The following is an 18,942-nucleotide window of genomic DNA, read 5'->3' on the forward strand; positions in this document are numbered from 1 at the left end:
TAAACAATACTCTGTAACAAGTAAAAGTCATCATTCAAAATGTTACTTAAGTAAAAGTACAAAAGTATTGGCATCAACATATTTAAAGTGCCAAAAGTAAAAGTACTTATGCAGAAGGGACCATTTCAGAATAATATATTTTATTACTATTTTAAAATATTGATGTGTGCATTACTTTAATGTTACAGCTGGTAAAGGTGGAGGAATAACCCTTTATTTTTGAATGCATAGTTAAAGATTAATATTTGCTTGAACAGTATTTTGTTGGCGGTGCTCCAGCCAGTCTGGTCACAGTCCTCGGCTGCAAGTCAAATGAGCTGCCAGCTGAGCAGGGCGGAGTGCAGTGTTTACTCTGTCTGAGCACAGAGTTAACTGTCAGATTAAACTGCTCTGTGCAGTCAAAACACAACGCTGTGAATATGTCAGGGTAAGTAGCCTTGATTAACCTTAATTAACTGGAGCTAAAGACATCTACAGTAGTTACCAAAAACAATGCTAAGTTGTGTGCCAGTCTCGCAGCTCTGCTAGCTAAATTAGCTGTAGCGTTAGCTTGCTAGCACAGATTTGCTACTGATTTGTGGATGACGCGGCGACAAACATCTTTAACTATTTCATGTTTGATTACTTTGGGCTAACTCTGCTACCCCTCAACAACGAGCCACTGTTGTACCACTGGTGGGTAGTTGACCAGGACTAAGTTTAGGTTACGGATTTACACTGTTAGTGATCAAGTTTAGCTACGTGCTATTTCATGTTCGGTTTTTAACTACACTTGTTAATTAGCAGTGTTAGCACTGTGATGCTAGCTGTTACTGTTAGCTGAAAAACACACAATTAAGGTTCATTAATTTGCACAGCAAATGTTGCCTCAACCTGTTATAAAAGTGATGGACGAGTTATTAATTATTGTTTTCTTGCAAACAGTCAGTCACACCTGAACGTGAGGTTTGTTGAGCTGAAGTGCATCTCTTCCTCTTTGACAGCAGCTGATAGAGGAGCAGCCAGACTCATGTCCGAGATTTGGGTGTGAACAACTTGGGACACGATGTCTCTCTTGCTGATATCCTTCCTGCTAATTCTTCTGCTTGGGATTGTGTTGTCATGTGTCATTTTCAGGTAAGAAATGTGTTAGTTTCTACAGTATATATATATATATGTATGTATGTATGTATGTATGTATGTATGTATGTGAGTGGAAATAACACCCTGTAGGCAACATTTAGTTTAACCCAGATGTGTATTGTCCTTGGTTTTTCCTTATCTTAAGAACACTTGTTTACAAAATCAAAGATTTCTGCTTTTGTATTTTGCTCCTAGGTGGCTCATATGCACCCTGGCTGTGCGATTCTTCCAGACTGCACTGAATGCTGATCTAAAGATCAAATCAGTCGGGCTGTTCTCTGTCCAAGGAGTTAGTATCCAGTTTCACCCCCAGCATACTCTGGTAAGACACACTGTGTTTACATGACATTTATGTAGTGAGCTTATTCAAGGCGGCTGCTCCCATTTCGGGGGGTACATGTTTGACTCGGTAATGGCCAGAACACATTTTATGTTATTTATCAACGGTCCAAAAATATATCACAGCTACTTTTTGATTTACTTTACCATAACAGTGACTCTCTTTATGACAGGAAATCGACAGAATATGGATTTCAAGTAAATTTCTCAACCAGGATTTGCCGTAAGTTGTCACATTCTTTTGATAGTTTGAGATAAAATCGAAATCCAAACCCTTTTTATATATGGAAATACCCAATTCCGTTATTTGAGAAAGCTACGGCATGTTTGTGTTTCAGGAGGTACCTGGCATTGTGTGTTGGCGAAACCAGAGTTAGGTTTGACTTGCAAGCACCACTCAGACCTTTGGTGAAGAAGAGCCATGGAAAAAAGTCTGGGAAGATTTCCGTCAGCCCCACAACGCTACGCTTTCTGTCGCAAGTATGAATCCTCACGTAGCTAAATTTGTTTTGCTATACAGGATTTGCAGACAATATCTCACCTCTTTTTCTCTTGTGTTTTCAGCTGCTCTCGTTCCACGTCAGCTCGATCAATGTGATGGTACTGAACCTGGCACTGTCAGAGTCTCTATGGCACATGACTATTACAGGCATCACCTTGTTACTTGACCACCAAAGTAAAAAGTAACTACACAGTTCACACTCTGTCTGTTATTTCTGTTTGCCATTGAGTTTATTTAACTATTACATTTAATAGAAAATAAACAAGGATCATGCTGCAATGTTATTAACTGTTTAACTTTTTTTCCAGACTGGCATGGGACTTCTCAGTCGCGCAGCTAAGCAGTAAAGTGCTTAAAAGCAGTCAGTTGGTAAGTTCTTCTATTTTCCCTGAAATAGAAACTTGTGATTGAATGTGTGTGACTAACACGCTCTCCACTGTAGGATATATGTTTGGCTGAAGTGGCCTTGAGCCTGCTGCTCTCTGGAGATGTAAGCCTACCGGATATGAAGCCAGGTTGTCTGTCCCTAAATGTGAGGACACTTATAGCAGAGCTACATGAGGGACTTTTTCTCAGCCAACTCCTGCTGCCCCCGTCTCCCAAAAGCAGCTTTCAGGATGCATCTGGTGAGCAATTGCAAAGTATAGTCTGAAATGTCAAAGTGATTATTATTATTATTATTATTATTATTATTATTATTAGAATAATTTAACAAACTAGCCATGGCAATGGACAATCAGTCTTGGGATGTTCATCTCACTTCTGGGATGCTGGTTGATTGTATGAGTCGGGGGCATGTCAACTTGTGTAACCAGTATATAAAACTAGTCCAACTATTAGCTGTATTTGTCCTTCATTGCCCAAGGTAATTCTCTGTACTTGTGCACTCACAACAAGTAGCTAGAATGATAAACATGACGGCACTAAGAGTTATTTTCCACCGGCTTTATATCAGCGAGATTCTGCTCATTCTAAAATGTCTGGATGTCTGCTGTTGTTTGTGATATTTTTAGCTGTTCTTCTAACCAGCAAGAAACAAAATGAGGACAAGGTCATATCATGGAGCTTTATTGACCTCTGTAGGTGCTTGAAAAGCTGAAGGTTTAGTAGATCTTGGAGATCAAGGAGAGCAGATAATGAACAATACAAGCAAATACAGAGGTGCAGTCACATTGTGTGCCACCATCCATTCTGGCAAACAGTCACTTTCTCTCGGACATTTATCCTAAAGCAAGGCGTTCCATCAGTTTACCTAAAGACGTATCACCTCGATGGCTCCGAATCCTAGTCAACACATGCTATGTAAGACAGTCATTACATCGCCCTGACCTCGCCAATCTGAACTCTTATCTTATCCAGGGAGTCAAGCAGGGTGAGCTATAGATTGTTGCCAGAACAGTCTGAGAGTGGCATTCTGCAGGTTGGCATTTGACCTATAGACTATTTGTATGTATGATGCTATAAGAAGAACTGTTACCTCTCCAAATGTGTACAGAGACTGAGGTTTGACCAAATTCATTTAAGTACCCAAAATAGTTACAGGCTTTAGTCACAAAATTACTTAACAGAAACGTCCACATGCTTAATGATAAATAGATTAAGTTTTATCAATGAAGCATAGGTTATGCTGTTATTCAAGTAAGAAAAGGTTGGTAAAACTAAATTAGCACAGACATGGTTCAGGTTGACAGTTTTGCCTGAATGTGTGACGTATTCGCTCACTCAGACCATCAGACCGACAGCTAAAAACATTAGGTGGAATACATTTTTTATAGAGTAGGCGTTGGCAATATGTACCATGCAGAAAGTATCAGGTGGCATATGCGAAATGTAAAAAAAAAAAAATGAAATGTGATTGTACTTATTACGTGCTTGAGAACAGTATAGACTTGTTTTTAAAAACAGATTATTTAGCTGTTGCAGTCTCGACATTTTTGATGGTTAATGGTATTAATACCGTTTCCTTTCAGAGTGTGAAAACACCGAGTTCATCCAGACTGACGTGGTGGAAAGCTTTCATGGGCTGGTTCCTCAGCAAGTTGATGTGGAATTTGATAATACAAATGTAACCCTGTCCATGCACAGCCAGAAAAGGTGAGTCAACATTTTTACCATCAATTACATCTATTTGTTGATTTGCGTGATTTGATTCCCCATTGAACAACCTATCGATTTTAAACCTTGTACGCCTCTTTCTCCTGTCTGCACAGACACCTGAACTGGACTCTGAAGTCTATAAAAGTCGGCTATGGACGTGACGATGAGCAGCTTCCTCTTACAAGCTTCACTCCTGAGCTGAGCTTTCCCCAGAGCAGCCTGGAACTCCTTCTAGAGGGTTAGTGGACAGTTGGGTGCCAGACGCAATGCAGAGAGAGTTGGATGAAGGAAGCTATGAATAACACATTTTGGGTTTTTTTAACTGACAGATGGACTTCTCCTCTCACAAAGTAGGCAAAGAATCCTTTGTGTGAACACGCTAAAGGCAACCCTGCAGGTGAGGAAGATGTTTGAAAGTCACGTTTCAAAGCTTCTTTAATCTATGACTCATATTTGACATTATTTTGACTTTGTGTTTTCTTTTCTACATTTAGGTTACATCAGTTGACATCTCGGGGTCATTCACTGTCAACACTTGCATCATCCACTACCGTCACCAGGAGTTCTCCCATTGGCTGAATCTATTTCCATGGGAACAGCTCATCCACAGGAAGGCAGCACATAGAAAAAGGCAAGTTGCGAAAGGAAAACCGAAGGTTTAAATTGCTGAATGGTAATTAATACTTTGGGGAGCGACTATAAGATATTTTTTGCAATGATTGGATCTGTGTTCTGTCTTAAAGGTGCAGTGACAATAATAATCTAATACCTTTTCTACTGTCTTCTCTTTCTTATCCATGTCTGTGTCTTCGCATCACTCTTTTTTTATTGTATTGTTCCATGACGTTATTGTGTTGTGTAGTCCATTAGATTATTTGCCCACCCTCCTTTTCCTCAGGCGCCTCCCTCACCTGGATGCTCCTGTGACGATCACCTCCTCCGTGTCCAACGTTAATGTGTCTGTTCAGCTGGGAGACACGACGCCTTTTGCTCTCGGCTTCCTCTCGGCCAGTGCAGGTACTGTAGGTCTTTCACATGAGAGAGGCAGGTGACTGTCATATGATGTTATTGCTACAAAGCAAAATGAGGTCATTGTTGCGTTAATGTTTAACCTCAACACCCTGTGGTAAGCAGACAGCACTTAATGTTATTACTTTACATCATCATTGTTACAACACATTTTCCTTCAATAAATCTGCGGTTTTATTTCTGTGGGCAACTTTTGTGTCAATCTTTTTTACAAACATGGCAAACTAGATTAGATAACGTCTTTTCTTTTAAACGTTACACATTAACTTGTGTCCTTTTGTATCCAAGTTGGCTTTTGTTTTTGGAAAACAAGACAAAGCGGTATACTGCTGCAACTTTAGATGTTTTATCATGACTTGTATCTTTTATATCCGTAGAACTGCGGCATCTTCTCGACATTAAAGTTGACACCGAGAGCACAGAGTCCCAGAATGTGCACCGGCGTGCCTCACTGTCCCTGGACAACTTCTGGTGGAGGGTGGGTCAGGGGTCTCATATCCAACAAGCACCCCACCCTCCTGGTAAACATGTGTGGGGAGAAGCGCTAATTTTAGACTCACTCAGTCTTCAGGTAGGAGCACAAAATATTAGAAACTTGTTTTATTGTATGTTTAATGATTTAATTTTCAAATGTTTTGTTTAGTAAGTTAGTCAGAGAATTTACGACATGCTAAATTGCTAATATTCGTGTCCTTTTATTGTCACCCCTCCAGGGGAGTTTGATTCGACCCCACATGGAGTCGAGTAGCCAGTGTCCGAGTTTGAGCGTGGAGTCCAGCCTGAAAGGGCTTCAAGTGGAGCTCTCAGAGACCTGTGCACTGTGTCTGTCTCGCCTGCTGTCCCTCATCTGTGTCCCTAGTGATGGGGGGTCACAGCTGTCAGATGTGGCCTCGGTGTCTCCCTCTAGTGGCAATACTGTCCAACCCCTCCCCTCCTCACAACTACATCTGCTGTTCAAACTGGACTGTTGTCTGGAGGATGTTAATGTGTTCACACTGTCAAATCTAGCGGGTAAGTTGTTTCAGAATATGCAGGAATATTTCACGGCTTTATTTATGGGACACCAACCGTACTGTTTAGGACATATTAATAGTGTGCCTCGTTGTCGTTTCACTGAAAAGACATGTCCTAGTTCTACCGTTTTTAATTGAGATTTTTCACAAGTAAGCGTTCTTGTAGTCTAAAGGGGCTTTAAGACCCAAATAGATTTATTTGGAGCCAAAAGAATACGTTAATTAATATCGGTCATCATGTTTAATTATCATCTTTTATTTCCTTGTATGTTCTTTAGGAGCCGTGTCTTTGCGGATGGACACTGTCAGAGTTCAGAGCTCTGCTGAGAGCTCCACGGTGTCTCTTCAAGGTGTTAGCTTGTCAGCGATCAAAGCGGTCACAGAGAACATGGAGTCATGTTGCCCCGCCTCCCAAACCCCCAGCCCCGTGCTCAAACTCGCCAAGATAGCCTTTTCTTACTACGTCACCACCCACACTGTGCAGGTAATCAGACCTCCATCAGTTTTATTTCTCTCGATTGAATGAATCTCTTGTGTCAATATTCACATTTTGTGTCTTTAATCAGGTTCAATGTGAAGAGGAGCTCACTGTTGAATGGACGCCACCCGACCACATGGTCTTATATCAGCACATGAGTGAAGCTCAGGCTTGTTGGTGTATGCTTTGTGGAGAGAAAGAAGAAGACACTGCGGTCACACCTCCGGAGAGTGAAATCATATCCGGCCAGAGTGGAGGGCTGTGTGTGCGTGTTGAACTGGGCTGCACTCGTCTGACAGCCCATGTTAGTGAACAGAACTACATCCTCCTGCACACAGAATCCCTCACGCTCTCCAAGCACACTGCTTCCATGCACATACGTTCTCCGTCGGTCGTCTTCAACTTCGATGGCAACAACATCGTCACCTTTAAAAGTCTAGCTGTTGACACGCACGCAGAGCTGTCTGAGATGCAGCTGCACAGAGACACCTTCCCCTTCCTCACCACTCCTTACAACTGCGTCTGGGTCCTCACTTGCCCCTCTATGGCTGTCGAGTTCCCCTACCAGTACGACTTCTCAAATACCTTTGACATGGCCATTTGCGTGCAGAAGTGGCTGAAGACTCTGCATCGCTCCCCAAGCCAAGACACCACCGTCCAGCGTCTGCCTCCCGACCTCGTCTTCAAAATCAGCCAGTTCTCGTTCGTCTTCCTGGACGATATCTTTGAAATCAAGCTGCGAGACAACTACGAGCTAATGAAGGATGAGAGTAAGGAAAGTGCAAAGCGTCTTCACCTACTGGATAAAAAGGTGGCAGATCTGCGCAAGCAGCACGGAGAACTTCTCCCCGCCAGAAAGATTGAAGAGCTGTATAGTTCACTGGAGAAAAAGCACATTGAGATCTACATCCAGCGCTCACGCCGCCTCTACGTCAACACACCAATGAGGAAGTCTTTGCTGACCTGGACTGTGTCCGACTTGGAGCTAGTAGTGCTAGCTGATCAGTCTCTTCATGGGCCGGAGAGGGTGAGAGAGCAGCTGAGGGACATCGACAGGATCAGTCCCTTCCCCAGAGATGGACTCCCTCTGGTGGTCCAGTGGTGCCGTGCTGTCAAGTTTAAACTGGCTGCATATTTGGGTAAGTTGCTCAAATTTGACAACATTAATTTGCAGATATGAGACTAAATTGGAAATGTAATTAAAGGCCTCACAGTTTTTACTTTACTTACAAAAATAATTGATGTATTTTCTCTCTTTTTCCGCTGTGCCAGTGAGAATCCGGGATTTTCCCCGATACCTGTTTGAGATCCGGGACTGGGAGCTGTCGGGGCGTCTCATTGGAACAGAGCATGATGGACAGGCCAGGGCTCATCGCAAAGAGATTGTCCCTCTCGGTCCGCCGTGGGGAGATGTGACGGTCCACAGGAATATGCCATCGCTCAAGTTCTACTATGATTTCAAATGTGAGTTATGGGAATCCTTCTGTCACCATGCTATTCTACAAGCACAATCCTCAGTCCATGTGGTTTTTATTATAAGTTGCCTTCAGATATACCCAGCTCATTCATGTGACCATGTAAAAAGCAGAAATAAGCATCTGCAGGGGCAGAGAGAGAGAGAGAGAGAGAGAGAGAGAGAGAGAGAGAGAGAGAGAGAGAGAGAGAGAGAGAGAGAGAGAGAGAGAGAGAGAGAGAGAGAGAGAGAGAGAGAGAGAGAGAGAGAGAGAGAGAGAGAGAGAGAGAGAGAGAGAGAGAGAGAGAGCGCCTAGGCCTAAAATTAGAGAGGAATATAAAGAAGTATAAACTTTGCTTTAGTGTTGTAGCTTCTCCCTGAAGTAGAAGAGCAGTGATAAGTTATTTAGCATCTGTCAATCTGCGTTCTTGTGCAAAAGAGAAATACAATGATTTAGTTTCCTGAAATCAAGGCATACAACCATGAACATCCTTTTAGCTCCTGTTAAATGTGAGGTTTAGTCTTTCAGTCACAGTATGTTAATATCTCACTGAATATCCTCTTCATGCAGCAAACTTCTCTCTGTACACGATTGTGTGGGGGCCATGTTGGGACCCTGCCTGGACATTGATTGGCCAGTCCGTTGATCTGCTGACCAAACCTACAGTTGACCCCTCACCTCCTCTGGCCTGGTGGGACAAAAGTCGTCTCCTTCTGCATGGGCGCTGGGTGATGGACATTGAACAGGCCAATCTTCATCAGCTGGCTACAGAGGTAAAAAAGAATGTCACTCAACTGTCCGGCAGTGGCTCAGTCAGTAGTCACCGACCAGACCTAAAAAATGGAGTGTGACTGCTACTTGGAGAGGTCCCAGTTCACCTCCTGCCCTGCCGTGGTGCCCTTGAGCAAGGCACCGGACATCCCCCTTCCCCCCTCACTCCCATTGCTCCCCGGGCGCTGTCCTATGAGCTGCTCACTGCTCCTAGTAGTAGACTCCTGGTACTAGGATGGGTTAAAAGCAGAGAACACATTTCACTGTGTGTGCTGTGTGCTCTGCATGTGTGACCATTAAAAAGAGGGTTTCATCCCTCCCATTCTAATTCTGTTAGATAACAAAGTTATGTTTGTGACAAATCGAGCACTTAAAATCAGTTGGCATTCAGACTGAGTGTATGTTTCATGGCACCTACTGCACCCTCAATTTGTTCTGTTTCAGTTTATTGTGGTAACCAAGCTATGTGATGCTATTACAATCCATTAAGATGAATGTGGCATTCTTACAGGACCCTTACAACACCACTGAAAACCTGCACTGGGAGTGGAATAAACTGAACTTTGACTGGAACCCTGGCCAGTTTGTTTTTAAAGGAGATTTGGATGTAAATGTCAGGACGGCATCAAAGTAAGTGGAGGCAGCAAAGGTGAAAATATCCGTTAAATGCAACAGTTGACTGTTCTTGTAGAAACTGTTCAGGAATACAACTTTTTTTTTTCCTTTCATACTAGGTATGATGATATCTGTTTTCTACACCTGCCCAACCTGTGTATGACCTTTGATCTCCAATGGCTTTGCCATGGCAACCCCTATGACCACCATGCTGTAATGCTCTGCTGTGCGGAGAACGTTGCAGACGTGACCTCAGGACAACCTCATGACTCCTACAGAGCCTTTCGCTCAGAGAACCTCAACCCCTCCATCACCATGGACCTTAACCAGCTCTGTGGCACAGGTACGTGCAACTCTGTTCGAAATTCCTAGTTCCTAAAACTAGTATCATATATTTTTATTTAGCTGTGAACTATATATTATTTCCGTTTTATAGAACCCTCCCAGCCAAGAATGCTGCTGTACAGCAGCACTCTGCGCTGGATGCAGAACTTTTGGGCCACATGGACGGGTGTATCTCGACCTATCTGCAGAGGCAAGCTCTTCCACAGCCTCAGGCCTATCCGCAAGAAGCTGGGTCAGCACTACAAACAGATGTCCTACACAGCTGCCTTCCCACAACTACAAGTAAGTGTTTTTCTAGGCTGCCTTCCAGCAACAGTCCACTCTGCTCTATGTTTTTACCGTTTGCAGTCACGCAGTAGAGTATGAACCTTGATTTATGTATACATTTCCACATATTGTTTGTCCTTTTAGGTGCATTACTGGGCATCCTTTGCCCAGCAGAGAGGAGTTCAAGTGGAGTGCAATAAAGGCCACGTCTTCACCCGAGGGGGACAGAGACTTATTCCACAGGGTACAAGCGTCTGCATGATACCATTCAAGAAAACCACATTTTTCATACATACAGATTAGAGCTGTAACGGCTCATGTATTTGTACCAAAGTGTCACGGGGGTCACGGTACGGGGGTCACGGTACGGGGGTCACGGTACGGGGGTCAGGCAGTCGTACGCAGAATACACGGTAACATTTGTTAGAAAGGTAATCAAATGTAATAAGTTACTTTACTTTGATAAAGTAATTAAAAGAGTTCATTCACATTTTTAACAGGGTAAATTGTAATTCCCTTCCTAACGCTGCTAACACACATTCAACGACATCATAATACAGAAGTGTTTGGCATGTTCCTTATTTCTTTTATTAAAAATAGTTTTACAAAATTACACTTGGCACCATGTCTTGGACACTTCCGGTACTGTTTGTTCTAAATTTAATATAATATATATATATATATATATATATAAATAAAATAAATAATAATAAATAAATATAAAATAAAATAAAAATATAAAATTTAATATATAAAAAAATAAAAAGCATATTCCTATGTTTTCTTTCTCTCCACTGAACTGAATTCACACTGAATCGTGTGTGTGTGTCTGTGTCTGTGTGTGTCTGTGTGTGTGTGTTCATATTTTTCTTTCAGCTGGCACTGTGATGAGGAGGCTGATCTCTGAATGGAATTTGACTCAGATGGTTAGTGAGCTGTCTCAGGTGACGGTTCACCTGATGGCCTCCACCTGGGATGAGACAGCCGACCGCCAGATCAACGCTCAGGTGAAGAAGACTCACCTGCTCAGCCTGTCCTCCCTGAGCTACCAGCGACAGAGCAACCGCATGGAGGAGGTAAAAGCCCAGAGGTGGCTGAAGTACAAGCTTGTTCTTTTAATGTCGATGAATTCATAATGGAGCTCTTTTGGAATATGTCTGACAGGAGGTGAACCAGAAGGATGAGACAAATGCGTCGTACACTCACAAACTGCGCCTGGTGGACCTCCGTGCTTCCTGGACAACCACTAACAGGAACATAGCCTTTGGGCTGTACGACGGTTACAAAAAGGCATCTGTGCTGAAGAGAAATCTCTCAACTGAAGCTCTGAAGGGTCTGAGGATCGACACTCAGCTGCTCACCAAGAAGCTCAAACGCTCTCCTTCCAACTACTCTCCCACCACAGCCCCGACCACACCAGTTACGCCCACCGTCAGTCGAGCAGAAAAAAGTCAGAATGAAGGTGAGGAAAAAGCTTAAGTACGACAAAGACATCAGCCAAGTCTTTTAAGACCCTCTAACTTTTCTTTTCCACTTAATGTTTTAGGAACATCGATGCTCCAGAAACTGATCGAGGAAACAGACAAGTTTGTGGTGTTTTCAGAGGAGGATTCTGGGGTCAGCGACCAGCTGTGTGGCATCGCAGCCTGTCAGACCGATGATGTCTATAACCGCAACTGGTTCATCGAGTTAGTCAACTGTCAGGTATCTTTGATAGCCTTTTCCTAAATTCACAATTAATTTGACTTGATGTCCCTTTAAAAAGCTTGTTTACTGCAGTTTTGTTGCTTTCCATGTTTTAACCTCTAATAGAAGATCATGTATACCTTAATAGAATGAGAAAATAGTATCTTCAACATCCTTTGATAAGGGCTGATAATGTTTTTAAATCTCAAAAAAGTTTTCTTTGCATCTTAAAAGTTTTCTTGTTTTCCTAAATGAGATACTTTCCGAAAGCTGGTAGAATTTCAAGGTCGATCTGTCCCGATGTTTCAATCATCTTTGCTTTCCCCAGATGATGATGCGGGGCACAGAGACTGCAGGCTGTGTGTTGGTGTCGGCAGCGAAGGCTCAGCTGCTTCAGTGTGAGCACCACCCGTCCTGGTACAACGACACCCTGAAGCAGAAAACCACCTGGACATGTCTGCTGGATGGCATGCAGTACTTTGCCACCATGGAGCCCAACCCATCCGAGCAAGAGGACAGACAGCTGTGGCTGGAGGTAAGCAGCGCGCTGTAGTTACATTAGTAACATTCATCTTAAAGGAATACTGCACTCACAAAATTACTATTTGTATATCAATCACTCGCTCCTCATTTATCCAGTCGTGTGCTCACTTCTTCTCAAACACGTGCATTTTCAATAAAAACCGTACTATTTAAAACCTGAAGAATAAAAAATAAAGAAGACTATTTAACTACAACATCACAACCAAGACTTTATAGTAACTCAACTGCGTGGAGTGAGTGCTGCTCCTGCTCTGATTTGCTTCGTATGTGTTTCAGGTGAAAAACATCGAGGAGCACAGGCAGCGTAACCTAGACTCTGTGCTGGAGCTGATGGAGAGTGGCCAGGCTGTGGGAGGAATGGTTAGCACCACGACAGGTAAATGGCTTCTAAAACGCAGGATTGTTCTTCCTTAACTCGTGGAGAAAACCTGCATTGTAAGACACGGCGTCTAAATGTTCTTGTTCCGTGTCTGTAGACTGGAACCAGCCAGCCCAGGTGAACGAGCAGGTCCAGCGTATCATCTCACGTTGTAGCTGCAGGATGCACTACATCAGTTACAGTCACGACATCAACCCAGAGCTGGCCACACAGATCAAACCGCCAGAGCTGAGGAATAACCACGAGAAAGAGGACCTGCTGAAAAAGCAGGCTGGTATGTCTGACCACCTACACACTGTACATCTTCCACCTGCCGGGCAGAATGCATCTGGGTTCTTTTTAAAAGAGGCAGCTTCCTGTGTTTTTCTTTAACAATGGGGGATGATTTGTTCACTAAGTCACCATATCTGAGCTTTAAAGGGTTTTATTATGTTGATTCAACAGGGGCTGTGGACACCTTCACCCTCATTCACCATGATCTTGAGATATCCACTAACCCTGTTCAGTACGCTATGATCCTGGACATTGTCAACAACCTGTTGTTGCACGTGGAGCCCAGACGCAAGGTAGGCTGGAGCATCAGATGACCACGGGTCACATTATATGGAACATTTGTGTCCTTAGCGATGTTTAATCTTTGCTTATTCTTTGTTTTTTATTCTTCCGGACATGTAGGAACACAGTGAGAAAAAGCAGCGTGTGCGTTTCCAGCTAGAAATATCTAGTAACCCTGAGGAGCAGCGCAGCAGCATCTTGCACCTCCAGGAGGCAGTCAGGCAGCACCTTGCCCTGATTAGACGACTTGAGAAACAGATTTACTCCAACATCAGGGTGAGTCACACAGTGCTTTACTCCTTAAAGTGCCACTGTTCCTTTAACAGTGAGAGTTCATCTGGGGGGAAAAATATATATTTTCTTTCTTTAAATTGCAGGCACAACCCGAGGAACTGAGCTGCGATGAACTGATGGAGATCAATACAAGACTGCAGAACCAGCTGAACCAGGAGAAGAACGACATGCAGATGAAGAGTGAAGAGCTCAACATTCTCATCAGGTCTCACATCAGCGCTCATTCACATCCAATACTGAGACCATATGGCACACGGATCAAAATGAATCTATTCTCTTTCTTTCAGGTGTTTTAAGGACTTCCAGCTGCAACGGGCAAACAAGCTGGAGCTGCGTAAGCCCCCGGAGGATGTGAGTGTGGTGAGGAGGACGGAGATCTGCTTTGCCCAGGCCCGCTGGTGTTTGACCGAAGAAGACGGCCAGCTCGGCATCGCTGAGTTGGAGCTACAGAGGTTCATGTACAGTAAGGTGAGCGCTGACGATCGTACTGCTGAGTGGTTTCTCATCTTCCATCCGGGGCTGAAAACACACCTGACATACCACTATATTATCTGTCCTCTCTAGACGCTAATAAATTAGTCCGACAGAAAAATAATCAGTCAACTATTTTGATAATCAATTAAAGTAATTCTTCATGCAAAACGATGGAAAATGCTATTTTTTAGCCTCAAATATGGAGAATTCCTGCTATTCCTTGTGTTATATCATATTAAACTGAATATCTTTCAGTTTTGGACTGACAACAAGACATTTAAAGATATAACCTTGGACTTTGAGAAACTGGGACGAACATTTTTCACAATTTTCTGTCATTTTATAGACCAATCGATTTTAATTTAGAAAAATAATCTGCAGATTAATGGATAATGATAATACTTGTAAATTGCCTCTGTCGTATCTTCTTTTACTATTTGCACGTCAACATCTCCCTCTGTCACTGTTAGGATAATATATATATATATGTGTGTGTGTGTATATATATTATATATATATATATATATATATATATATATATATATATATATATATATATATATATATATATATATATATATATATATATATATATATATATATATATATATATATATATATATATGCAAACACAATTTGCACTACAGTACCCTATGATGTTACTACTGACATGTGATTTAATGAACCACTGCTGGCTGCTAAATGACTGAATCCTTTCTTCCCGCAGCTGAACAAGTCTGACGACACGGCAGAGCATCTTCTGGAGTTAGGGTGGTTCACAATGAACAACCTGCTGCCCAATGCATCATACAAGGTACATTTAACTCCTTATTTAGACCGGCAAATTCATTTGACTTTGATTTATTCCCCCTTTTCAATTATACAACAAAATGAAATGTCATCCATGACAAACATCCATGACTATTGTGAGAGAAATTGTCAACATTTATTTCCAAAACATCCTCCAATATGCAATATTTATTTATGACTCTCTGCCTGGTTTCCTCTGTGCAGCGTGTGAGGGTATGTACAGTGCTCGTACAGTGACAAGACTTAACGTCTGTGTTGACTCCATCTTGTTTGTCCAGATGGGATCACTCAGTGGCTCTTCAGAATTTCATATTCATTATGTTGCATGCGCACTCAAGGTTTCATTGATGCATGTGTGACCGAGGACTCATTACAAGTTCACTTAACCCGGTGCTGTCGTCCATACTGTGTTCATATCATCAATAACATGTGCTGTTAAATCAAAGTTTGTCACACAAATTCTGACCAAAGTTTTATTTTGTGATGTCGCTGGCGTTGAAATCAACTCCCTCTTCTTTTCTAGGTTGTACTTCGTCCTCAGAGCGCATGCCAGTCAGGGCGACAGTTTGCGTTGCGTATCTTCAGTAAAGTGCGCCCCCCTGTGGGAGGAATCTCTGTTAAAGAACACTTTGAGGTGAAGAACATCACGCCCACACGCAGCCATATTCTCTAATGAGGTTTGGATCGTGTTTCTTATTTGAATGATTGTTTCCGTCATCAGGTGAACGTGGTGCCTCTCACCATCCAGCTGATGTACCAGTTCTTCAAAAGGATGATGGGCTTTTTTTTCCCGGGAAGAAATGTCGAGGAGGAGGAGGTCACTGACGAAGAAGACAAGTTCCGATTGGTTACTACAGGTATGTTGTTGTCAACAGTGGCAATATGACAGCAGTAAGGTGCGTGTGTGCGTGTGTGTCTGTGTGTGTGTGTGTGTGTGTGTGTGTGTGTGTGTGCGTGTGTGTCTGTGTGTGTGTGTGGTAGGTATCTAATAGCCCATTACTGTGTTATGTCATCCTTCTGAGCTATTAAAGTCTGTCACGTTGGATATGACCTTGAGATATGTGTGAGAGAGACTCTGGGAGTATAAGGTGTAGGGTGCAGAGTCACTCAGAGGCCACAGTGCTGATGCCGGTGCGGTCTGTGTCACAGGTATCCCTGTCAAGCCTCGGCAGTCGTCAGAGGACACCATGGGTGCCATGGGCCCCAGCAAAGGTGTCGCACAGGGACTGAACCGCACTGCGGGGGTCAGGAGGTCATTCAGGAAACCTCCAGAGGTATTCACACTTTCCGATCAATTGTGCGAAGATTTCAAGAATAAGAAAATGAGGAAATGTAATTTAATTTCATGATTTCCTCCCACCAGCATCCTGTTGATGATATTGATAAGATGAAGGAGCGAGCTGCTATGAACAACTCCTTCATCTACATCAAGATTCCCCAGGTGCCCCTCTGTGTCAGCTATAAGGTGGGTTTTCTGTACACAACAGCTGTTAGTGAGTGATATCTTTTATTCAATCCCTGTTAATTATATATCATTAAATATGGGACACAAATGTAATTAAAAAGATAATGAAGGATTATTCTGTTCTATCTCAATATCTTGCTCTTAAAACAGCTCAGATAAATTATACAAAACGATCTCTAATGGTGAAAAACTTTTATATTTTTGATTTTGTCCCGGGTTGAAATTGCATGAGGATTTAAACTGTACAGGCATTATGTTGCTAGATTTAAAGTTTTTATTTGTCACTTGTTCATATATTGTATGAGCAAGTCACATAATGTGCTAAACAGTTTGGTGTGCAATAAATAATTACATTGAGAGTAAAACGGAGAATTGGAAAATAAATGTATCATAACTAAGTATACTATGTGTAACCATAAGTTTTAAACTACTAGAGTGTGTATGTGTATGTACTTCAAGCGACTATAATCAAAAGGATCCGATGACTACTAAGATAATTATAACCTGAGCAGCATCAGGCAGCTCTGTATTCCACCTGCTCGGCACCAAACGGCAGTCCGACGGAGTTAGCGACTAGCTGGTGAACACAGTGGAGAACAAAACAAAGCTAAAAGAGACATAAATCATGAGGACAGAAACCTGACTCCAAATGATAAAGTTGCTCTTTAAGTGCTTTAAATAAGCAACACGTTCATCATACAAACATTTTTACAGCTTGTTTCTGATGGCCAAGTTGTAGGCTTGATTCACTTTTTATATTTATATTTTTAGAGGTTAAACTAATGTTTGACTCTATGACACTGCTGTTCTTCAGGGAGAGAAGAGTAGTGTGGACTGGAAGGATCTGAACCTGGTTCTGCCCTGTTTGGAGTACCATAACAACACGTGGACGTGGCTCGACTTCGCCATGGCTGTGAAAAGGGACAGCCGGAAAGCTCTTGTAGCACAGGTATACAACAACATTATGACTTTCACTTCTCTCCTTGACAAATGTTCACGACTTAAAACCCACATAAGTTGTGATTTAACGTACACACCTTGATTTAGTGTGTTAATTAAGATTACACTGCCAAAATATGCTCTTCTCTACTGTTTAAAAAGCAATATGTGTATGACTATGGGCCTAGAATGACTAGAAGTAAGAGCAACATACATTTGCCCTGACATTTAAAAATTCTGTATTTATGAACTTGTTCTTTTTGCTCCCCGCTGCTCAGATGATAAAGGAGAAGCTGCGCCTGAAGCCGGCTTCAGGCTCAGACCTGCGGGGGAAGGCGTCTGAAGGGAAGTTGGACACCAGCATGCAGCAGCAGGAGGAAGATGAGAAGGCTCGGCTCCTCATCGGCCTCAGCACCGCAGACAAGTACTCCGGCAAGAAGAGCATCTTCAGTCGCCGCAAGTGAAGCAACAGACACTCACACATTCAAGTCGGCGCTCGACTGGACGATCCACCGCAGCGGCTGCCACACTCCCTCGGTACGAGGATCAGGGAAAAACAGAATATCAGCCTGGCTTTGTGAGTCACAAGGAAAAAGGGAGATGGTCGAGCATATCAAATAGTGTATGGGGATACCTTACTGTATCGTGAGCCTGCTGAACTTTTCTTTTTTTTCCTCTCTGTTTTTTATAAATACTCCTGACGTCTCCCTGCAGCGAGCTCAAACAGCTCCAGAGTTACCAGGGTGCCATTTTGACCAAATATATATATAATTATCTTTTTTACTTTCGTGTCATTAAAAAATTCCCTCTGCATTTCATACACAAAATGATGACCACTTGCGTTGCATTGAATGTAGCGGGGAAGATTTTCAGTGTGTAGCTAGCACTTCACTGTTACTGCTTCCTCTGCTTCTATAAATGCAAGACTGAAAGCACTCTTTCCTGCTGGCTCAGGAACACTGTATGTCTAGCAACAATAAATATAACTCACTCAACTGGAAGCACCTTCAATGCTGTCTGCTGTAAAAAAAATTAATTGATTTTGAAATTCCACACATAAATATATCGGTATATGTTTTATCAATGAAATCTATTGTAAAAGGTTGTATGAGTGTCTCTGACAGGAAGACCTTTTCTCACAAATGACCACAAAATATTTTATATTTTACCTGATGATAAATGACTCCTCAGCTAGCTGTTTTACTGTACCTCACCCCAGTGCAATATATCAAGAACGGAGCAGCAAAAACATTTGAATGTGTTTGTATAATGTCGCACTTGGTTTGATGGTATTGTGGAAAATATATATATATATATAATATGTTGCAGCTAATTGCTGAGTTTATGTTTTGTAATTTTATTACTAAAGCACTTTTCTATGCAAAGTATTTTGATATTTTTGTAACCACGGTTGATTTCTGTAGAATTACTTGTATAACTGTGCTGCTAAGCCTGTTATTTCTGTCCCATTTATGTTAAGAACAAGAAGAAAAATTACCTGAACATTTCATTTAATAATCGCGGATCATATCGCAAAAGCAGATTTATTCACAATTCTATCAGCGCTGTGGCTTATTGTTTTTCTGTCAATAAAAAGTGTTATAGTCTCTAAATTGTGTTTTTTGAGAAGAATAGGGGGCAGGTCTTTGCATCGCAGTAAATCTGGGAACAGAGGGGTGACAGATCATTACTCTGACAGCTTTAACTGGAGCGGAATCCTGCTCTCCTAGCTCAGGACGACTCTGCAGACACAAAAACACCAACA

At 42.3% G+C, this 18,942-nt stretch overlaps 1 protein-coding gene across 5 annotated transcripts; it reads left to right on the forward strand.

The window, feature by feature from the left end:
- Positions 1–289: 289 nt before the first annotated feature.
- On the forward strand, positions 290–18,784 carry LOC115017650 (protein KIAA0100-like). 5 transcript variants are annotated; one of them, XM_029446285.1, is made up of 41 exons: positions 290–427; positions 984–1,116; positions 1,318–1,444; positions 1,635–1,684; positions 1,800–1,941; positions 2,026–2,144; positions 2,272–2,332; positions 2,406–2,589; positions 3,934–4,057; positions 4,174–4,298; positions 4,390–4,457; positions 4,555–4,691; positions 4,959–5,077; positions 5,467–5,660; positions 5,803–6,100; positions 6,381–6,586; positions 6,669–7,719; positions 7,853–8,044; positions 8,605–8,807; positions 9,317–9,435; positions 9,540–9,763; positions 9,857–10,047; positions 10,177–10,276; positions 10,909–11,108; positions 11,197–11,494; positions 11,579–11,736; positions 12,047–12,253; positions 12,538–12,637; positions 12,738–12,914; positions 13,085–13,206; positions 13,316–13,471; positions 13,573–13,694; positions 13,777–13,957; positions 14,691–14,777; positions 14,978–14,986; positions 15,297–15,407; positions 15,495–15,630; positions 15,923–16,047; positions 16,137–16,238; positions 17,053–17,187; positions 17,456–18,784. In XM_029446285.1, the coding sequence occupies exons 2-41, from the start codon at positions 1,046–1,048 to the stop codon at positions 17,639–17,641; spliced, it is 6,717 nt and encodes a 2,238-aa protein (XP_029302145.1). In that variant the 5' UTR covers positions 290–427; positions 984–1,045; the 3' UTR covers positions 17,642–18,784. The 5 variants fall into 5 exon arrangements, with proteins under 5 accessions (XP_029302145.1, XP_029302150.1, XP_029302146.1 ...); XM_029446286.1 differs by having other exon boundaries at positions 304–427; positions 987–1,116; XM_029446288.1 differs by having other exon boundaries at positions 347–427; positions 925–1,116.
- The last annotated feature ends 158 nt before the right edge of the window (positions 18,785–18,942 follow it).

The sequence above is a fragment of the Cottoperca gobio genome, chromosome 13, assembly GCF_900634415.1.
Source record: "Cottoperca gobio chromosome 13, fCotGob3.1, whole genome shotgun sequence".
Lineage (NCBI taxonomy): Eukaryota > Metazoa > Chordata > Actinopteri > Perciformes > Bovichtidae > Cottoperca > Cottoperca gobio.